General features: G+C 37.0%; 2 protein-coding genes across 2 annotated transcripts in view; one reads left to right on the forward strand and one right to left on the reverse strand.

Annotated features, from left to right (window-relative positions):
* Positions 1 to 21578, forward strand: part of LOC149137025 (uncharacterized) — a 38763-nt gene that overhangs the window by 7300 nt on the left and 9885 nt on the right. Inside the window, exon 2 of the mRNA XM_089342814.1 lies at positions 9957 to 10238. Coding sequence (XP_089198940.1) covers positions 10093 to 10238 — 146 coding nt within the window. The 5' untranslated portion in view covers positions 9957 to 10092. The remainder of the gene's footprint in view (positions 1 to 9956; positions 10239 to 21578) is intronic.
* LOC106879562 (glycosylated lysosomal membrane protein) overlaps positions 1729 to 21578 on the reverse strand; it is a 31198-nt gene continuing 11348 nt past the window's right edge. Inside the window, exons 3-6 of the mRNA XM_014929197.3 lie at positions 21361 to 21537; positions 15672 to 15887; positions 14824 to 15089; positions 1729 to 7318 (exon numbers count right to left, since the gene is read on the reverse strand). Coding sequence (XP_014784683.2) covers positions 7141 to 7318; positions 14824 to 15089; positions 15672 to 15887; positions 21361 to 21537 — 837 coding nt within the window. The 3' untranslated portion in view covers positions 1729 to 7140. The remainder of the gene's footprint in view (positions 7319 to 14823; positions 15090 to 15671; positions 15888 to 21360; positions 21538 to 21578) is intronic.

Genomic DNA, 21578 nt, shown 5'->3' on the forward strand with positions numbered 1-21578 from the left:
GGAGTCTGTGATATAAATTTACATATATTAACCAGAAAAATCCACAATATACTGAGGACACGATAGATGAACTGCAATATGGCGAGTGATTACTATTTGCGTATGTGTGTATATATATATATATATATATATATATATATATATATATATATACACATACATGATGGCCGTCCACTCGTGACCGAGGAAGACCATTGCCGGCCTTCAGGAACATTCTGCGCTCTAGTACTAACTTACATTTTGCATTTATGGCTCCATTGGTGGCTAATGAACCCTGCTCTTGATAAGCATATACGACTGCAAACATTGCAGATTAAGCTTTCCCCATTCACTATACGAGCCATACACTTTCGCGCAGCTCGCTTAAATTCTTCATGCTGGATACGTGCTCTCTCCAAAGTGTTGATCCCCTCCTTAACCTGCTTCCTCCATCTGTGGCGATGACAGGCATTATTCTCCCAGTCAGTGTCCTGCATATCACAGGCCTTTAATGAGGACTTGACACAGTCCTTAAAGCGTAGCCTTGGTTTCTGTCGGAGTCTCCGAAGGATGGACCTAGTGCAGGCTCAACAGCTATCTAGCAATAGCACGGGTATGCAGAAATTCCGGGATGGTGTGTCCGGCGTGCTGAAAGACCACTGGGAGTGAGGCGCCCCTCACCTTTATATACATACATACATACATTCCCACCCCACTCATACACACACGCATATATATGAAGTGATTCATTGGTTTAAAACTGTCAGAAAGTGACTGGAAGGATCTCAGCAAAATTTACATTGAAGATAAAACATTTTCATCATGAAAACTTATTTCACAGAAAATCTCCAACAGAATTCTACATGGTGCCTCACAAGCAGATGCTTCTTTTCCTCTTTTCCAGTTCAGATCATCTTGTGCTCATAAGTCTTCTTTCTATGTTTTGAGTATGTGTTCCAATGATAAGGTTAACAAAATGCTGACTGTATATATATATATATATACATATATGTATATGTTTGTGTGTCTGTTTGTCCCCCCAACCATCACTTGACAACCCGATGCTGGTGTGTTTATGTCCCTGTAACTTAGCGGTTCAGCAAAAATGACTGATAGAATAAGTACTAGGCTTACAAAGAATAAGTCCTGGGGTCGATTTGGTCGACTAAAGGCATAGCCACAGTCAAATGACTGAAACAAATAAAAGGAAAATATATGTGTGTGTGTGTGTGCGTATGACTGTCTTCTTACATCCACAGGCACAAGTGCCAGAAAGGTGACGCTGGGCTCAGGTGCCATCACGATTTCGCTTTCGCTTGCCCCAACAGGTCTTCGCAAGCAGAGTTTAGTGTCCAATGAAGGAAAGGAAAGGAACGCATATATATATATATATATATATATAAAATAGAATTATATGGTTTATCCCTGTTGTTTGCAATTTTTGGCATATTTTTGTGTTATTGTCTATTTTCTAATGATCTTTTTTTTTTTGTATGCTTTAAAATAAGTGTTCTATGTGAATGACATTATCAACTATACAGGTTTCTTTTGAACAATCTGTCCAAAACACATTGCCCAAAGTGATCATGGTGGTTGGTGGTGGTGATAATGAATGATGATTTTCATGTGAATGTTTGTGTTTACTATTGAAATACATCATTATATTCCAGTGTTACTTAACTCAACAAATCCGTAATGAAATAAAGCATTTTCAAATGTTGCTGAAATCAAAAAGATTTATACAGTTGATCTTTGTTCCAGATTTTATTTCATTTAATTTTTATATAAGAAAAAACAAACTTTGTTCTTTTTTTTATCCACAACCATTAGTAACAATTCATTAGAAAAAAGTAATATGTACAACATTATTTGGAAAATGTTTTAATTTACAGCAACAAAAAAAACCATATAATGCAAAATAGTGCTGTTATTTCTTCTTTTTAATTTAAAGATGAATGACATTTAATTAACTTGTATTTTCTAATTACAATATATTTATTAATATTGCATTAAACTAAATTGTAAATGAGTTTAAAGAATTTTGAAACTAATAATTGCTAACCAATTCATCTGTGAAAAATGAAAAATAATTTGATCAGTAAATGTCTGTGGAATTTCCTCCTTAGCAAGTACACAAATTAAGCATTTACTTAGCATTTTCCCCTGTTTAAGGATATTATTGGCACTACTACTTATCTTCAATTTTATTTCCTTTATTGTCTTGTTAATAATCCTTGAAGTCTAAGAGTTTTAAACAGTGTAAATGACTGTTATGATGTTTATGCCTTGTCCAAGGAAATTAGCCACGCAAATGAAGGAAAAATATACATAAGTAGTACTGAAACCAGATTGAAAATACAACTTGCCAGGAGCTTATCACTACTCTATGGTGCTTATTCTTTTATTAATGCTATAACATAAAAAGAAACTATTCAGGCTATAAAGCATAGTTTTCCACATAGATTGTCTAATATTCTTTTTTAACAAAATAAGAATGAACAAAGTTATTTACAAGTATAATTTTTTTATAGAGCAAAAACGTTGAGTATATCAGAAAATTATGAATTTTAGATATGGAAGGCATATTATTTTTATTATTGACTTTCATCATAATCTTATTACATGTAAAAAATATTATATGTAACATTCTTTTCGCGGTAATAGAAGTATTAGGAGAATTTCAACAGTGATTAATTTTACAAGAAAATACTATTATAATTAACAAACAATTGAAGGCATCAAGTTGGCAGAATTTTTGGAGTATACTTTGCAGTATTTCTTCCAGCACTTTGTCTTCTGAGTTCAAATCCTTCTGAGGCCAACTTTCCAAATTTGCTTTTCATCCCTTTTGAGTCAATAACCAAAAGTACCATTCAAGTACCAGGATCAATATAATCAACTAAACCTTTCCCCTCAAAATGCCTAAATCAAAAATAATTATTATTAAGTCTAGCATAAGTACAGAGTAGCAGAAATAGTAACTGACTTACAGTGCTGTATGATCACTAAAAGCAATGTGAAAATTGAAGGACATAGTGGAATTGATGGGATACAAGCAAGAAAACCTCGAACTGATCCATATCTTGGTAATGAAATTGGTGAGCAAGAAATTTAATCAGTTTAACACTACAACCAGGTCTTTTGAGAGCCCTTTATCAGGGTTCACTCTGTGACTCTTCAGTCTGTAAATCACAAACGAAGGTTTCTTTCACCCCACCTCTATCAATCTCAAAAGCTCTATAAAAAGGTTATGCGGCTTTCCTAACTCCTTTGACAAAGTCATATAAAATATTTGATAAGCAAATGCAGCAAATCAACTCAGAAGGAATATAAAAAAATGTCATGGTTGATAATATTGAATGGACAGTCAGTGAAAATGATTTGGAAAATATAGTTTAGAAAGAGCATAAAACCTCTAGAACAATTGAATCTGCAGACGTGGAAACCGTTTTAGTATTTCAAAATCCAGTGCAATCATGTAATAGAGCATTTGAACTCATACAATAGAACATTTGAAGAAACAGAACCACAAGCATTTTTTTCTGATGTTCTGCTGGCTTGCCACCTTAAAAAAAATAATAGTTTCAAATTTTGGGCACAAGGCTCGCCAGCAATTTTAGCAGAAGAGGGTAAGTCAATTACATAAATCCCAATGCTTATCTAGACCTTATTTTATCAACTTTGAAAGGATAAAAGGCAAATTTGACCTTAGCAGAATTTAAACTCAGACATAAAGAGCTGGAAGAAATATGGCTCAGCATTCTATCCAACATGCTAATAATTCTGCCATCTCACTGTCTAATAATAATTGTCTCTATTCACTTTGTGATTCTTGTACATCACTGTAATTCACTCTTTGTCTAACAAAAGACATGGATCAAAACTATAAAGATGAAATTAAATACAGGAGACTATACAGTCTCAGCCATACCCACTATCTGAAGTTATAATAATAATTGCTGACATAAGCACAGTGCCTGAATTTTGAGAGGAAGGGAGCAGTCAATTATACCACATGCAATACTTCAATGTTACTTTGTTTCAATCCCAGAGGGATCTGCCTTCATAATAATAGTAATAATAGTTACAAAGCCTGAAATATTGGGGGAGCAATCCCAGTGCTCAAGTGGTGCTTATTTTATTTTATTGTAACTGAAAGGATGAAAGGCAAAGTATAACTCAATGATATTTGAACTTAGAACATAAAGCTAGAAGAAATATCAAGCATTTTGTCTGACACAAATGATTCTGGCAGCTCACCTCTCAAATACAAATAATTCAAAATTTAGGCACAAGGTATAAATTTTGGGGAGGGAGCAAGCCAATGACATCATCCTCAGTACTTGATTGGTACTTATTTTATCCACCCCACAGGATGAAAGGCAAAGTTAATCTTAGCAAAACTTGAACTTAAAAGCCAGAAGAAATGCCGCTAAGCATTTTGTCTGACATGCTAACAATTTTTCCAACTACTACTACTACTAATAATAATAATAATCCTTTCTACAATAGGTACAAGGCCTGAAATTTTGGGGGAGGGCGTTAGTCGATTACATCGACCCCACTGTTTGACTGGTACTCATTTTATCGACATCAAAAGAATGAAAGGTAAAGTTGACCTCGGCAGAATTTGAACTCAGATGAAATGCCACTAAGCATTTTGCTCAGCATGCTAACAATTCTGCCAGCTCACTGCCTTAAATAATAATAATAATTGACATGAGAACAGAGCATCCCACCACCACCGCCATCAAAAGAAAAATGCTCTATTGGGGACAGCTAGGATTTTGAGATTGATACTTAGGTTTTGAGTATCTTCCATAAACCTTATAATTTGTAAAAAGAGACCCTATGAGACCTTTGACAACAGGATGTTGTCCACTCTCACAAAATTAACCAGAGCAAGTAACATCTGAGATGTGGAATATAATAATAAAACTTACATGGATTTTTAGATTGCTGTTTGCAGATTTTTCTATTTATGAAAATATTTTGACTGGTTACTTTCAATTGTTCAGCATTTGTATGACAGACAGAGATGTATACAACTGGCTGTTGTCTTTAAGCCTGTTCATCTCAACTAAATAATGCTGCTATTAGTGGTTATATTAGATTATGTTAATGTATGATGAGACAGAAATCCAATAACTTACAACTGCCGCATGAGCGACGTGGCCGGTACCGTGTCCGACCCGCAAGTTTGCGGGTCGGACCCGGGGGAATAGTCACGCTCTAGGTGACCCTCACACCCCAAGGGGGTCCAGACTACTATGTAGAGTAGTCGTTGATCGGATGGGTTCTCCGACTTGAAGGAATGGTTTCGCCTCTCCTTTATTCCGAAGGTCAGACCCGCGTAACCCACTGCGCGATCAACTCTACACAGCCGGCGCGTCCCTGATTCTTCCGCCAACCACCCATCCACCCACCTTGTAGTGAGCGCCCTCGCCCGTGCTGTCGCCGTCGTTCCACGCCCTGGCAGATCCGCTCGCTCGCCCGCCCACTGGTAGCCGCCTATCCGTTCATGCTGTCGTCATCGGCCTATCGGTTTCCTCCTCCTTGCCCACGCAGTCGCTACGACTCGAAGGGATGTCCTCGCCTCTCCTTTCTGCCGACGGTCGGACAAGCGTAATCCACCGCGCGCCCACCTTGGAGTGAGCGCCCTTGCCCTTACTGTCACCGCCGTTCCATACACAGACAATATTCTTGTGGTCAGGATGGACTGATACTTATTACCTGGCTAAGTGTTATTAGGTAGGAAACCTAGATTAAGGACATAAGAAAATACTCTTGGTCAAAAGTCAAATGTCAAACACACATTGGAGAGGCTTAATAATCTGATTCATGACAAATTTTTGAGTTTATTTTTATTTGTTGTTTGTATTTTTTAAATTTTAATTTTGGGGGAAAAAATGGTGTTAGCAAATGAATTATAGAACAGAACTCAAAACACATTTAACCCAGAATCCCTTGCTGTCTCTCACACACAAACACATACACAACACATTCTCCCAATCAGTGCCCTTTAAGAGAGTATTAGTAAGAATAAAAAGCTGTGATCCAGACACAATATGGAATATTTGTGTGTATGTACAAAATGAATATAAAAAAAAAACAATTGTAATGCATCTTTTGTCAAAATGCATTGGAATAAATGGAAGCTATGCAAATAAGAATCTAAAAGCCTCTTAACAAAAGTATGGTATGGTTAGAAATTAAATATGATTCAATATAAATGAAGTTTTCTTTTTGACACATAACATGTCTTGTTTTCTTTTTCCCAGAGTAAGTGGATAGTACAGACTTGAGTGAGATGATCTGGTGCAGCTGTTTGGACGCAGATAATTTGGCACGACTAACTGGACATGCAGTGGATTTTGGCACTAGAAGAAAACACACACACATGCAGAAATATACACATACAAATAGAAAGAGTGGGAAAAAGAGACAATACAATATATTTATTGAACACAATTGACATAAATACTTTCTCCCTCTTTATACACGTAAAAAGAAATATGCTCCACACATAAACAGAGAGAGAGAGAGAGAAGGAGGAGAGACAAACAGACAGAGAGGTGGGGAGAACAAGAAAAACATTAACCCTTTAGTATCCTAACCAGCCATATCACACCCAAATATTTTTTTTTTTTGTTCAAATTGACCTGATTGGGCATCTCACACCTGCCCTATACTGTCATTCTAAAAATAAATAATCAGATTATTGAAATCTCAAAGCTACAAAATAAAGTATAAATCCAAAACAATGTGAATAAATAAGCATTATATTTGATAAAGCAATCTGAATGCTAAAGGGTTAAGACATCTGATGTCAAATAAATCAGCAATGCCAAATAAGGAGCGCCAAAACGGCTGTGCCAAAACATATCATGCTCATGTAGCTTAATTACTGGAAATAATTAGATGATGAAGGAACACTGATTAGGTTTGATTAACTAAGGTAAAATGAAAATGTATACTAAGAAAAAGAGCTATTTTAAAAATGGATGATTTAAATGGATGTAATCAAGTTTTAAAAAATATTAAAGTATCATGGTCTGTAAACTTGGAATAATCAATTCATCTTTAATAAGGGAAGTCATCACAAATTTTTTCATATTTTCTGTATTTTTTTTTTTTTTTTGTTCTAATTAGAATTTTTCATTAAGTTGAAATTGTTCCATAAACCGGTGTATAGTCGCTCCTGCGTTTTTTCCAGCACAAGAAGGCTCCACCAAGTATTATTAGCAGCACAGGAAGACCAAGACCAACAGCAATAATGATGATTGCTGCTACAGAAATTTTTTCTACTGGTGCCTCTCCAAAACCAGTTATGAAAAACCTGAAAAATAAGCATAAAAAAAAAACTATCAATTTAATTTCAAATCTAGAGAGCTTCAAAACTAAAATTTAGAAAAAAGAAAACAATTTTAAAAAAATCACTGGATTTTCAATTAGATCCCATAAAGAATGTTATATTATATACAAGGAAAATCTTTGTGTTGTTTATTTATATCATTTTACATTCAACATTGAAATCTAGCCAGTGTCCATTTTGTTTTTAATTCTTGTGAGAATCAATAAAAGACTCAAGTACTGGGGTTGATGTAATTAATAATATAGCCTTGTGTGCCTGTTGGAAATCAATATTAAGTACCTCATACTGTTTAATAAGTGTCACTGTTTGTTCAGAGAAAGCAAAATCAAAGATTCTATAACATTCTACACATTATAGCAATCCCTACCTTATTAACATCACTTTCAATTTCAAATACATAGTACTGTTATAATTGTACAAGATTTTCATTCCACCTTCAAAGTTAAACAAATATCTTTACATTTTCTTTCCATTCATCATTACCATCATCATCTAATGTTCACTTTTCCATTCTTGTATGGGTCAGACAGAATTTGTTGAGGCAGATTTTTTTATAACTGGATGCCTTTTATGTTGCCAACCCAATCCTGTTTCCAAGTAATCTTTTATCTTTTACTTGTTTCAGTCATTTCAGAAATTGACCCCTGGACTTACGCCCTGTAAGCCTGGTGCTTATTCTATCAGCCTCTTCTGCCAAACAGCTAAGTTACAGGGACGCAAACACACCAACATCAGTTGTCAAGCAGTGGTGGTGGGGGGACAAACACAGACACATAAATATACATATATATATATATATATATATATATGATGGTCTTCTTTCAGTTTCTGTCTACCAAATTTACTCACGAGGCTTTGGATGGCCCAAGGCTATAGTAGAAGACACTCTTTAAAGTATAAAGTTGAATTTTGTGTAGCCACCTGCATTTTGCAGGGAGTATTACCCATTTTTCTGGGCTCTTTTCACAGCTATACCCCATTCGAAATTTGCATTAGATTTTGTATGAAAAGAAAAAAAAAACATGGAAGGGAGTGGGGCTTGCTTGTGGTTTGTAGAGAAAACGTTAAACGTATCTGAAAAAAAACATGAAGAACTGTGAAAGAAGGCGAATAAGTACCGGGGGTGGGGGAAAGAAAAGAGAACTAACACTTGATCATTCTAGAACTCCCAGAATAAAAACATAAACACCTGAAAAACTTTCCCTCTATTCATTACTAAATGTCTTCTTCATTGTTAGAAGTAAAGAAGCTAGAAAAGATCGATCGTATTTCAGTCTAATTGTCATTGTAAATGACTGAGGCTTTCTTTTCTCTGTCTCTTTACGGTTAAGAGAGTGAAGGTGCATGGCTCAGCAGTTAGGGGTATTCATCTCATGATCATAAAGTCGTGAATTCCTTGCAATGCACTGTGTTCTTGAGCAAGGTACTCCACTTCAATTTACTGCTGTCCACTCAGCTGGCAAAATTGAGTTGTAGCTGTAATTCAAAGGAGCTAGCCCTGTCATATTCTGTGTGAAGCTGAATCTCCCTGAGAACTACATTATGGTATGGATTTTTGTGGAATACTCAGCCACTTGCATGTTGATTTTACGAGCAGACTGTTCCATTGATCAGATAAACAGGAACCTCGTCGTCGTAACCAACGGAATGCCATTTTTTAAAAAGAGTAAAAGAAAAGGAAATGTTCCATATTGTAAAGCAAAAATGTTATGTGTTTGGTATAAGCAGTGAAAGCTAAGATGAAATAATTTCTATTCTGTTGCCCTCGACTCATGCTCAGTTTGATAACAACAGCCTGCACATCGGTGTTTATCTGGAGGCTTGGCCACCAGATCTGTGAGATCCAAAAATGCTGCTGTTAGGACCAGATTAACACCCACAGTGACCCTAACGACTAAAATAGATTTTCCTGCCCCTGTATTGGATCCTTTTTCATTTTCTTTCAACCACTTGAAGGTTTATCTTGCTCCAGTCTACTCAGCTGGTCAAAATGAGTTGTAGCTGTAATTAAAAGGGGCCAGCCTTATATTTTGTATGAGGCTGAATCTCCCTGAGTATTATGTTAATGGTATGCATGTCTGTGGATTACTCAGCCACTTATGAGTTAATTTTATCCTCGTGTGGTAATGAAAAGTGAAAGTGACATCCAATATTTGCTGTAGTTATTTATCTTTGATTTAACAATGTGTCTATGTATCTATGTATCAACTTTTTTTTTATCTATGTATCTACTGTCTCTCTAACTTTCCCACTTCCTCTGTGTCCCTCCGCTCTCCAGCTTTTAATTTAACAATGTTTGTATGTATCTATGTATCAACTTTTCTTTCGATCTATGTATTTACTTTTCTTGCGATGTGATAAACAGTTAAAAGCACAAAACAAACGTCGTCACCACTCACTGTCTCTTTCACTTCCTCTCTGTCCTCCTCTCTTCTGCTTTGCCACTCATTTCTTCCTTTGAAGTAAATTGTGACACACACTACAGGTACACATGCACAAAAACAACAAGTTGGTGCATTAATATTATTGATTGTTATGTCTTCCAACTTTTTACACTGAGTTCAAATCCTACCAAAGTCAACTTTGCTTTTTATCCTTTCAGGTTCAATAAAATAATGTACCAACCAAGTATTGAGACCAATGGTATCGATTAACCCTTCTCCTCAAAATTTCTAGCCGTGTGCCTAAACTAGTAAAATTTATATCATTAGTTTCAGTCATTGCACTGCATACTAGGCATGGGTATCATCTTTAATGGTCTGTTTGATGATATTAACCCCAGTATTCATTTTCAAATCTATCTTATTTTATCGAATTCTATTTGTGAAACTGCTAATTCACAGAACTCAAGTAAACATGAACTTGAAAACAGAACCAAATACAGGTAGGTAGTGTGTGTGTGTAATTTAATGTCTATTTTCCATGCTGGCATGGGTTTGATGGTTTGACAGGCTGGCCAGGCAGAAGACTGCACCAGACTTCACTGTCTGTTTTGCAGGGTTTTTACAGCTGGATGCCCTTCCTAACACCAACCATCTTACAGAGTAGGCTGAGTGCTTTTTACATGGGAGCAGCAAGGTCTGCTTTGGCATGGTTTTTACAGCTGGATGCTCTTCCAAGCTAAATATACATGTATATGTGTATATATAAAAATATTCACACACACACACATATATATGGATATATATATACGGATATGTAATATATATATGTGTGTTGAAACCATAGCCCAAACCTGACTGAAATTTGTCTCTAACCCCCTTTAAAAATTACGATTTTTAACTCTCATTTCTGTTACTGATTTAAACATTTAATCTCACGTTTAAACACTGCTGTGTTTCTTTCAACTTTTTTCTAAAAACCTAACGAATTTGACCAGCATGATGTACTGCTGCCGGTTCTCCCTCTCCCTCTCTCTCTCTCCCTCCCTATTGTATTCTATCTCTCTCTCTCTCTGAATCACCACTTCTTCCACCATTTCCTCTTCGACTCGCGCGCGAACCCAAACACATAACCAGCTCGCTTTCCAACTCCACCACAATTTCGTATTGGAATCTCTATACTAATAGAACCCACGACGAAGCTCCATTAGCCCGCGGTATGCCCGCCCTCCCACCCCCTCCACCAGTACCGGAAGTCTTTTTAGATCATCTTCCGCGAACACTGCCTGTGACCTTATACCCCCCCCTCTTATCGACCTTATAGCGCATAAAGATTGGGTAGTACATGAAGGTTGTAGGTATTGTTTTTGTTTATGAACTCTGCCAAATGCAAGCTTTCTTTTCAGGTTCACGACACTGCTTACCCCCATCCCAGGGTCACACGGGCCCACTCCTCTGACACCCACTCCTCCCACACTGTCAGGATTGGCACTCTCAACGTCGGCACGCTGGAAGGTAGGTCTGGTGAGATTGTTGAGATGCTTGAACGGCGACGCGTAGATCTGTGCTGCATCCAAGAAGTAAGATGGAGAGGAGGTTCTGCGAGGTTCCTCACAGGCAAAGAACACAGGTACAAGTTTTTCTGGGCAGGGAACACTGACGGAGTCGGGGGCGTAGGAATACTTCTAGCAGAGAAATGGGTTGATAAGGTAATCGAGGTAGTTAGAGTATGTGACAGAGTACTTAAGATTAGACTAGTGCTTCATCATAGGCTAGCTACTGTCATCTCAGCCTATGCCCCTCAACCGGGGCTCCCGGATGGGCTGAAAGACCAATTCTATGACACCCTCTTGCAAACTACCTCGTCGACAAGAGACAGAGACCTTCTCTTTGTGGCTGGTGACTTCAATGGTCATGTCGGACGTCGTGCTGGAAGCTTCCATGGCATACATGGAGGCTATGGCTTTGGTTCCCGCAACGAGGAGGGAACCAGACTGCTGGAGTTCTGTGATGCAACAGATCTTATGGTTTGCAATACCAACTTCAGGAAACCTGCCTGTCACCTGGTCACCTACCAATCCGGCAGACACTCTAGCCAAATCGACTACATCCTCGCCAGAACTAGAGAAAGAGGGAGGCTTATAAATGCCAAAACCCTCCCTGGCCAAGAATGTACACCCCAACACAGATTAGTAGTTAGCGACTTCGAGATCAAGGCAATATGGGTGCCCAGAAGTAGACTGGCCTGGAGGAGAAGGGTATGGAAACTTAAAGACCCTGCAAATGGACAGAGACTTAGAGACAAGTTACTTGAAGCATTTGACGAAATAGAAGGGGATATAGCATCATACAACGTGGAAGACAATTGGAGATTTCTGCGGGACAACCTGTTGAGAGCCACAGACCAGATCTGTGGCTGGTGTAAAGTCCCCTCTCGACCCAGAGTAACATGGTGGTGGAACAAGGATGTAGACGGGGCTATTAGACAAAAGAAACAGGCTTGGAAGGACTGGAAGAACGGTGGTAGCAAGGAATTGTACCAATCTGCCAGAAGGGAAGCTAGGCGACAGGTTTATTTAGCCAGAGGGGAAGCAGATAAGAAAAGATTTGCCAATGTTCTGCGCCGTGAGGACCAAAGACTCGAGGTATTTCGTGTTGCAAGACAGTGTAGGAGAGAGAATAGTGATGTTGTAGGAGAGAAATGTGTTCGCATGGATGATGGTACGCTTGCACTAAATGAGGCTGCAAAGAAAGAGGTCTGCAGATGTCACTACGATAGATTGCTTAATAAAGAGAATGAATGGGAGAAAGAGAGCCTGCCGTATGTTGACCCAACAGAGGGACCAGCTATCCGAGTTGACAGTACCAGGGTAGATAAAGCAATTAAGAGTATGAAGACAGGGAAAGCCCCCGGCCCATCTGGAATCACTGCAGAGATGCTCAAAATATCTGGCAGTGTTGGCTATAGCCTAGTCACCCGTATTACGAACCAGGTGATACACGAAGGAGTCATACCCAATGACTGGTGTAGCAGCACCATAGTAAACTGCTACAAAGGTAAAGGTGACGCTTTAGATACTAATAATTACAGAGGCATCAAGCTGTTAGATCAGGTTATAAAAGTTACGGAGAGGGTCATAGCCCAACTAATTAGGGAGCGAATCAATTTAGATGAGATGCAGTTTGGGTTCGTGCCAGGTAAAAGCACCACTGATGCCATATTTCTAGTGAGACAGCTGCAGGAGAAATATCTAGCCAAGGATAAACCTCTGTACCTGGCCTTCATTGACATGGAGAAAGCCTTTGACAGGGTCCCCCGATCCCTTATCTGGTGGTCAATGAGGAAACTTGGGATAGAAGAATGGTTAGTGAGAGCTGTGCGAGCCATGTACAGAGATGCTGTCAGTAAGGTGAAGGTTGGAAATGAGTACAGTAATGAATTCCGGGTAGAGGTAGGGGTCCACCAAGTTTCCGTCCTCAGCCCCCTCCTATTTATCATAGTCCTCCAGGCGATCACAGAGGAATTCAAGACAGGTTGCCCCTGGGAGCTCCTCTATGCTGATGACCTTGCACTAATTGCGCAGTCACTATCAGAACTAGAGGAGAAGTTTAAGGTGTGGAAGTAAGGACTAGAATCGAAGGGCCTTAGAGTCAACCTAGCAAAAACCAAAATCCTAATAAGTAGGAAGGTAGATAAAACACAAACCCCTTCAGGTAGATGGCCCTGCTCAGTATGCAGTAAAGGAGTAGGTAGTAACTCTATAAGATGTACCCGGTGCAAGCTATGGACACATAAGAGGTGCAGCAATATCAAAGGCAGATTAACTACGAAGTTAGTTTTTGTATGTGGCAGATGTTCAGGTGCAATAAACACTGTAAACAAACAGGAAACAACTTCTATCTCATTCCAGGGAGAAAAACTAGAGGTAGTCGATAGCTTCCGCTATCTGGGTGACCAAGTTAGTAGTGGGGGTGGGTGCGCTGAAAGTGTAGCTGCTAGAATAAGAATAGCCTGGGCAAAGTTTAGAGAGCTCTTACCTCTGCTGGCGACAAAGGGACTCTCACTCAGAGTAAAAGGCAGACTGTATGACGCATGTGTACGAACAGCCATGCTACATGGCAGTGAAACATGGGCTGTGACTGCTGAGGACATGCGTAAGCTCGCAAGGAATGAAGCCAGTATGCTCCGCTGGATGTGTAATGTAAATGTGCATACCCGTCAGAGTGTAAGTATCTTGAGAGAAAAGCTGAACATAAGAAGCATCAGTAGTGGTGTGCAAGAGAGACGATTGTGCTGGTTTGGACATGTGGTGAGAATGAATGAGGATAGCTGCGTGAAAAAGTGCCACACCCTAACAGTTGAGGGAACCCATGGAAGAGGTAGGCCCAGGAAGACCTGGGCTGAGGTGGTGAGGCAAGACCTTCGAACATTGGGCCTCACCGAGGCGATGACTACTGACCGAGACCTTTGGAAATGTGCTGTGCGTGAGAAGACCCGGCAAGCCAAGTGAGATCGTTGCCAGGGCCCCTGGACTGGCTCTTGTGCGGGTGGCACATAAGATGTACCATCCTGAGCATGACCGTTGCCAGTACCGCCTGACTGGCCTTGTAGGGTTTTCGAGCGAGATCGTTGCCAGTGCCCCTGGACTGGCTCTTGTGCAGGTGGCACATAAAAGACACCATTTCGAGCGTGGCTGTTTTCGTGCGGGTGACACGTAAAAGCACCCACTACACTCTCTGAGTGGTTGGCGTTAGGAAGGGCATCCAGCTGTAGAAACTCTGCCAAATTAGATTGGAGCCTGATGTTGCCATCCGGTTTCACCAGTCCTCAGTCAAATCGTGGAAAGCGGACGTTTAAATGATGATGATGATGATGATGATATATATATATGTGTGTGTGTATATATAAATACACACACACATATATTATCCATTATTTTATACTAGCAGACACACCCCCAAGATATCTCACAGTGGGACTTGAACTCAAAACTGTGTGGTTGTGAAGCATATACTTCTTAACCAACCAGTCATGCCTGTACCTAAATCCTTACATATGAAAATAAAATATTTTTTCAAAAATCTTACCAAGAAGTAAACTGTGTTGTGTTGTAATATTTTTCATCATTTGCCAAACCAAAAGAAATATAAGTACTTTTCATGGAGATGTCGTGCCTCATCTTGAAGAATTTAAAAGCAACACTCTCATTTACAGCACCAGCAGTAGAATTCCTTAAATCATAGACTTGAACCGAAGAGGAATCTTTGCGTTCATATTTATTTGTTAAATAGCATACAGATTTCCATTGCATGAAACTGTGGTAGGATTTCTTATGGGAGGACCAAGTAGTAACCTGTAAATGATTGAAACGTCAGTAAAATAAGAAAACGAGCCAAACTAAAACAAAACTTTATAAACAGGATATATAACATAATTTACATTTATACATACACACATATATGATGGTTACTGCCTACATGACAGTGACAATCATTTACAACTATCAAGCAATGTCGAGTCAAGGAGACACAAACATATGCATACAATATATATATATATATATATTAATAAATTAATATAAACAGCTGGGAGCAATATAAGACCATAAAGGAAAAATTTAATTGTCACTAATTGTGATTGCACCTATATTGCAAGAAATAAGAGTTAAAACCCTTAATGCTGTATGAAGCGTACAATATATATACGCTGACAGTGGAGATAACCTCCCCATGACTAGACTAGTTTTGTTTATCAGCCACAAATTTGCCAGCAGTGACTGCTTTGTTGCTTAAACTGTTTGGCTAAATTGATCTGCCATATAAATTTATGGCAGATTTAGCACAATGCAAATATGTATACTAAAGGCACAACATAAGACCACAGAGAAAGTAGTCTAGAAATACCAAATATCAGCATTAAAAATGTAGTTACTTACCTTAAATACACCAGGAGTATATTCATCATCTAATGACTTTACTGAGTTTATGTCAAATTTGCTTTGATAAGAAGAGATATAGGTGGCATTGAGAGCAAAACGAGAATTAACAAAATCTGCAGGAACCCCATCAGCACTAAATCCCACGAGGGTCAAATTATCATTTAATTGCAAGTGAGGAAGTTGTGTCTGACGAACATCATCGCTGACTTGGAACTGAAGAGAAACAAAATAAGTTAATGAATAAGCTTTATAAATTAATTTAAATATCCTATATGTGTTCAATATCTATGCAGGGGTTCAGTCTCACTGCATGGTACCATGGGCAAATGTCTTTCACTGTAGTCTTTGATTAACCAAGGCTTTATGAGTGGATCTGGTAAATAGAAACTGAAAGAAGTCTGTCTTGTGTTGCGTGTGTGTGTATGTACACACACACACACACATACACATATATAGATGTAATAATCTATTCTTCTACTATTACCGTCTCCGATGAAGGGATACATTGAATTTTCCCTGAAACAGCTGTAAGACATTATACATAAAATATAAATTTACTTATGCCATTGGTCTCTTGATCTCATTCTTTTTTATATATACACATGCTAATACACAACCCACGTTATATTCCCCATTCATGTTACAACCACATCTGGGGCAAAACTAGTCGGTATACAGCACTTACTCGGTAGTACCTGTATCTTTAGGGTCTGGTTCACTCCATTACCCTTCATAACCTTTATATATATATATATATATATATATATATATATATATATATATATAAAACTCATGCCAGCATGAACTACAGATGTTAAATGATGATGATGATGATATATTCGTTTGTCTTTGTGTCTGTCCCCACCATCACTTGACAACTGGTGTTGGTTTGTTTACATCCCTGTAAATTAGCAATTCAGCAAAAAATTAAATATTGGGGTTGATTTGCTAGGTGGTGTCCCAGCATGGCCATAGACCAAAGACTAAAACAAGTAAAAGATAAAAGATGTAATTAGATTAAATGTGACCTGTTGTCTGAGCAGTTCTCAAAACAACCTGAACCAGAATAGAGAACCAAGAAAATTTCTCATCATTAAAAGTATATCAAAATACTATTTTTTACCTCTGACTTTTTTTTTACTGATAAAATAGTGGAAAAAATCCCAATCATAAATGTATTTAATAATACAAATGAATAGAAATTAAATGACTAAGTGAATACTGTATTAGGTCACCAACTCAAAGGTCTGGAGTTCAAATTCACTGCAAGCATTTTGTTGTAACATAATTCTATATGCTTCATGTCATTCAACTGTTGTAAGTACCTAAGCTTCTAGGAAGGTTAAGTGAGATAAAACAGAGTCCTATCAAGAGTTAGAATGATTTTCCCATGACTTAGGAGATATTTACAAACCATCATTATCATAATTTTGATGTCTACTTCTTTCATGATGGCATGGGTTGGGTGAAATTTCCTGAGATGCTATTCCACTGATGGATGCCCTTCCTGTCACTAACCCTTATTTATAAGTAAGGTATTTTTATTCCACTGGTCTTCACTTGGTGAAACTTAGGATCTATAGAGTATAATGTTTACAGGGAATGTAAACATGGCATCACTGTCACTTAACAGGAGCCAATGCAAAGCCATAAGAAAAATAAACATTTAGAGAGACATGCACACGCATGCATTGGTCCACAATAATGTTTCTGTCAACCAGTTTTACTCAAAAGCATTGGTCAACCTGAGGCTATAGCATAGACACTTGCATAAAGTGGGATGGAATCCAAAACTATGTGGTTCAAAGCAAATTCTCTAACTATACATCTATTCTTGCACCTTGTAAGTACAAATTTTCAATGTACCGAATGTTGATTTTTTTACAGAGATATAAGGCCTCATTATATTGATCTCAGTACCTGACTGGGATTTTATTTTATCAACCCCAGAATGATGAAAGCAAAGTTGACCTTGGCAAGATTTGAATTCAGAATATGAAGAGCTAGAACAAATACTCCAAGACATTTTGTCCAATACTCTAACAATTCTATCATTCCACCATTCCTAATATTGATTTCAAATTTTGGCACAAGGCAAGCATTTTGCGGGAAGAAACAAGTCAATTACATGAACTCCAGTGCTGAACTGGTACTTATTTTATCAACCCCAAAAGGATGAAAGGCAACATCAATCTCAGCAGACTTTGAATTCAGAACGTAAAGATGGATGAAGCGCTGCTAAACATTTTGCCTGACATGCTAATGATTCTGCCAACACCATCCCTAACATTAGCAATGTCACAGTTAAGATTATAACAAAATATCGATAAAAAGCTTCATTCTTTCTTTTCCACAATAAAATGAATAAAAGAACATTCTTTTGAATCCTAGAAAAACATGTAGAAGAATATATATATCTTTATTACAAATACATAAATTCTTATCAATGAAAACAGGCCCTAAGTTTAACATTCTAGAAAATGATTCCATTAGAAAAGAAAAAGAAGGAAATACTGAATTTTTAAGAAAAATTTTCAAAATTCTCACTTATTCCTGTAAAAAATGATAATTTTCTTACATTATTGCAATCAGTTCTTTTGATGAAATGGTTCAGAAATAGGATTAATGAGCATTTTCACCTGTTACCATTCAAAGTTAAAACAGAACAAGAGAAAGGCACCAATAAGAGACAAATATATTACATGTGAATGCAGTCATTATTAATATGATATGGAGAAGTATATTTAAAGAGAGGCCAAAAAACAATAATGCTCAGTATCGACACCAATTCTCAATAACTCAAGCTAATGACAGAGCCTGTATGTAATCGTTTGACTTGACAGAAATAAGAAAAAACAATGGAAGGATACATTAGACCAATGGTTCTCAACCGGAAGAGAATTGCCTCCTTCAGGGTGAAAATCAAATTTTTTTGGTGGGGGGAATGAATGCAGTCTTCGATCAGCAACTACTTACAACAGGTAATCATTCATCTAAGGCATCATGACAAGAGCTCTTCTAAATAACTGTGGTCAAGCTATAAAACCAACTCTTTTTCTTAATCCAAATACAGTAACTATGTGCCTCAATAAGTGCATTATCTTCCAGGATTTAGTTCATCGATATATAATAACTCATTTGTCACTGAATTTCTTACCTCTGTTACTATGATACTGGCTGCATGATTCATTGAATACATGGCACTCACCTGAATTTGACATTCTCTCTCTTAACCATCAGATACAGATATAATAGTCAGTTTAGTATTTACTAATTTGCATTCATTCTCACCCACTTTTTATGGCAGGCTAGGTGAAAAAGAAGTGTTGACAGTATATCGATGAGTATTTACAATATGGTTTTATCACGAACTCTACAGACCCAAAGTAGCCCTTTTATACCATGTGTCATCAATCTTTGTCCAATGAAGCCATGAAACCCTCTCAACTCTCTGACCACATGAGAAGAAAACATCCCGAAAAAGTCGGTAAGCCTATCAAATACTTTGAGGGATTGAAAACTGATTTTGAAAATCAGAGTACTGTTAAATCATTATTTAAAAAACAGACAAAAATTAATCACAGCGGACTGAATGCTTCCAACAAAATTGCAAAAGGTATTGCAAAAAGAGGTAGTGTACATATGATAGCTGAAAAAATTATTGTGCCTGCAGTAGAAGCAGTAATATCAGAAGTTACGAATCAAGATCCTTCATCTATCATTAAAGGTCTACCTTTGAGTAATGACTCTATCTGTAGGAGAATTGATGAAATGCCAGGTCATATCAAAGACATACTAATTCAAAGATTTGAAAACAACAAAATTTTCTATTAAAACTGATGAAAGCATAGTTATTGACAATAAGGCTCTTTCAATGGGATATGTGTGATATTTTGATAGAAACTGTGCATTACAAGATTTATTATTTGTAAAACTGTTGGAGACTATATTTTCTGCAGTGAAAACGTCTTTTGAAGAAAAAGAAATTCCATATTATGAAAATCTAGTTTTATGTGCCACAGATGGTGCAATGTCTATGGTTGGGAGACACAAAGAATTTATCTCTCATTTAAAAAAGTTGTGCCTCCAATTTCTAGTTATACACTGTGTGCTACACAGGCATAACCTCGTGGCTAAAAAATATAGGCCCTATTCTAAATCAGTCATTAAACACTGTTATAAAAACAATAAACAAAATTAAATCTAACAGTAAATGTGACTGTCTTTTTTGAAAATTTTGTTTCAATGCAGATGAACAATATATAAGACTTCTTTTGTATACCGATGTCCGTTGGCTATCCAAAGGCAACTGTTTGGAAGGATTTGTAAAGTTATTTAATACAATAGTTATATTCTCACTAACAGAAAGACACTCAGACTTAGCTGCTAAAATTCAAGCCCCAAAAAATAGAACATACACTTAGTTGGATTTTCTGTAAGCTGAACGAGGTCTCTCTTCTGCTGCAGGGGAAAATGATAATGCTGATAGATTGTAAACGGGTGATGAGAGCTTTTGTTGAAAAACTCAATATTTTTCAAGTTAATTTAAAACTAGGACAGTTTCAAAATTTGCCCGAACTAGCGGAAATCGACTTATGTGAAAATGAAATTGGTATTTATTGCGACCATCTGTCTACCTTGATAAATGATCTAGAAACCAAATTTGCCGATTGATTTAACTTCACTATTCAGCCATGGATGATTGACCCATTCAATTGTGATCCTCACAGTGCACACAAAAATATCCAGGAGGCAGTTATTGAGATGAAATGTAATGATGAATTTCAAATTAAGTTCAAAAAAGAAAGATTGTCTCAATTTTGGCAATCAGACACTACAAAATCACTATATCCAAATTTGTGGTCACAAATGTTGAAAATCCATTTGTTTCCCGACATCATATCTTGTCAAAACTGGTTTTAGTACTGTCAGTCACATTTTGCAGAAGGAAAGAAACAAATTTCACATCATTTCACGTGGAGATATTCATATCTGTTTGAGTAGCATTAAGCCTGACATTGAATTTTTAGCGGAACAGCGCCAATCTCAGGGCACACATTAGTTAGTCCTTTTCTACATTTAAATTTAGAATAAAGTGTTATTTTAATTCGTTTTTCTTTTGAATTTACATGTACAAAATTTTTTAGCGTTGATTAGTCGTAATTACATTATGTTTAATATTTGTTATCATTTTTTGGTGGACGATTATCAATTAGCTTACGTCAAAAATAGCTTTTAGTGGGCGATGGCCAGGAAAAGGTCGAGAACCATTGCTGAAAGATATGCAAAAAGTTAGGATGGTCATGGCAAAATCACTTGTCATAAGTCTGCTTGATCCACCTACAAATTCTCAGTACCTGAAGAATCCTAATTCCTAGAGATGAGGTGGAAGATTTATATTCTGTATATTTAAAGCTTTTACACTTTAATTTCTATGTATTCTTCAATCAAAATCAAATGATTTTCAAGTCCCTTCAACATCTTAAGATAGGTTTAAAATTTGAGAATATATTCTTTTGTCGTTAATGATGATTTCAGTATTAAGTTTTTTAAAAAATAATTTTTCATTCTTAAACAAAGTTGAACATGCTTTGCAGGTTTAAAATTTTAAACTTTTCAAATGAAATATCAGTACACTTCAATAATTACAAATTTTTAAAGAATAAATAAAAACAATTTTACTTACTGCAAACTGAAAGCTTCCATTACCCCTAAAACTTTCCAAAACAACCAAGTTTTCATTTGGTTTAGTTTTGTTTTGTGAAATTTTCCATATCATATCTCCTGTAGAGTAATTTTGCCATTCGGTGTAGTTTGAACCCAACAGATTTGCACTATCACTACTGTCATTATATGCTATAATCTGAAAATCAAAAAGAGAATACAAGAATAACAACTTTCTGA

The sequence above is a fragment of the Octopus bimaculoides genome, chromosome 2, assembly GCF_046866305.1.
Source record: "Octopus bimaculoides isolate indiv1 chromosome 2, ASM4686630v1, whole genome shotgun sequence".
Classification (NCBI taxonomy): Eukaryota; Metazoa; Mollusca; class Cephalopoda; order Octopoda; family Octopodidae; genus Octopus; species Octopus bimaculoides.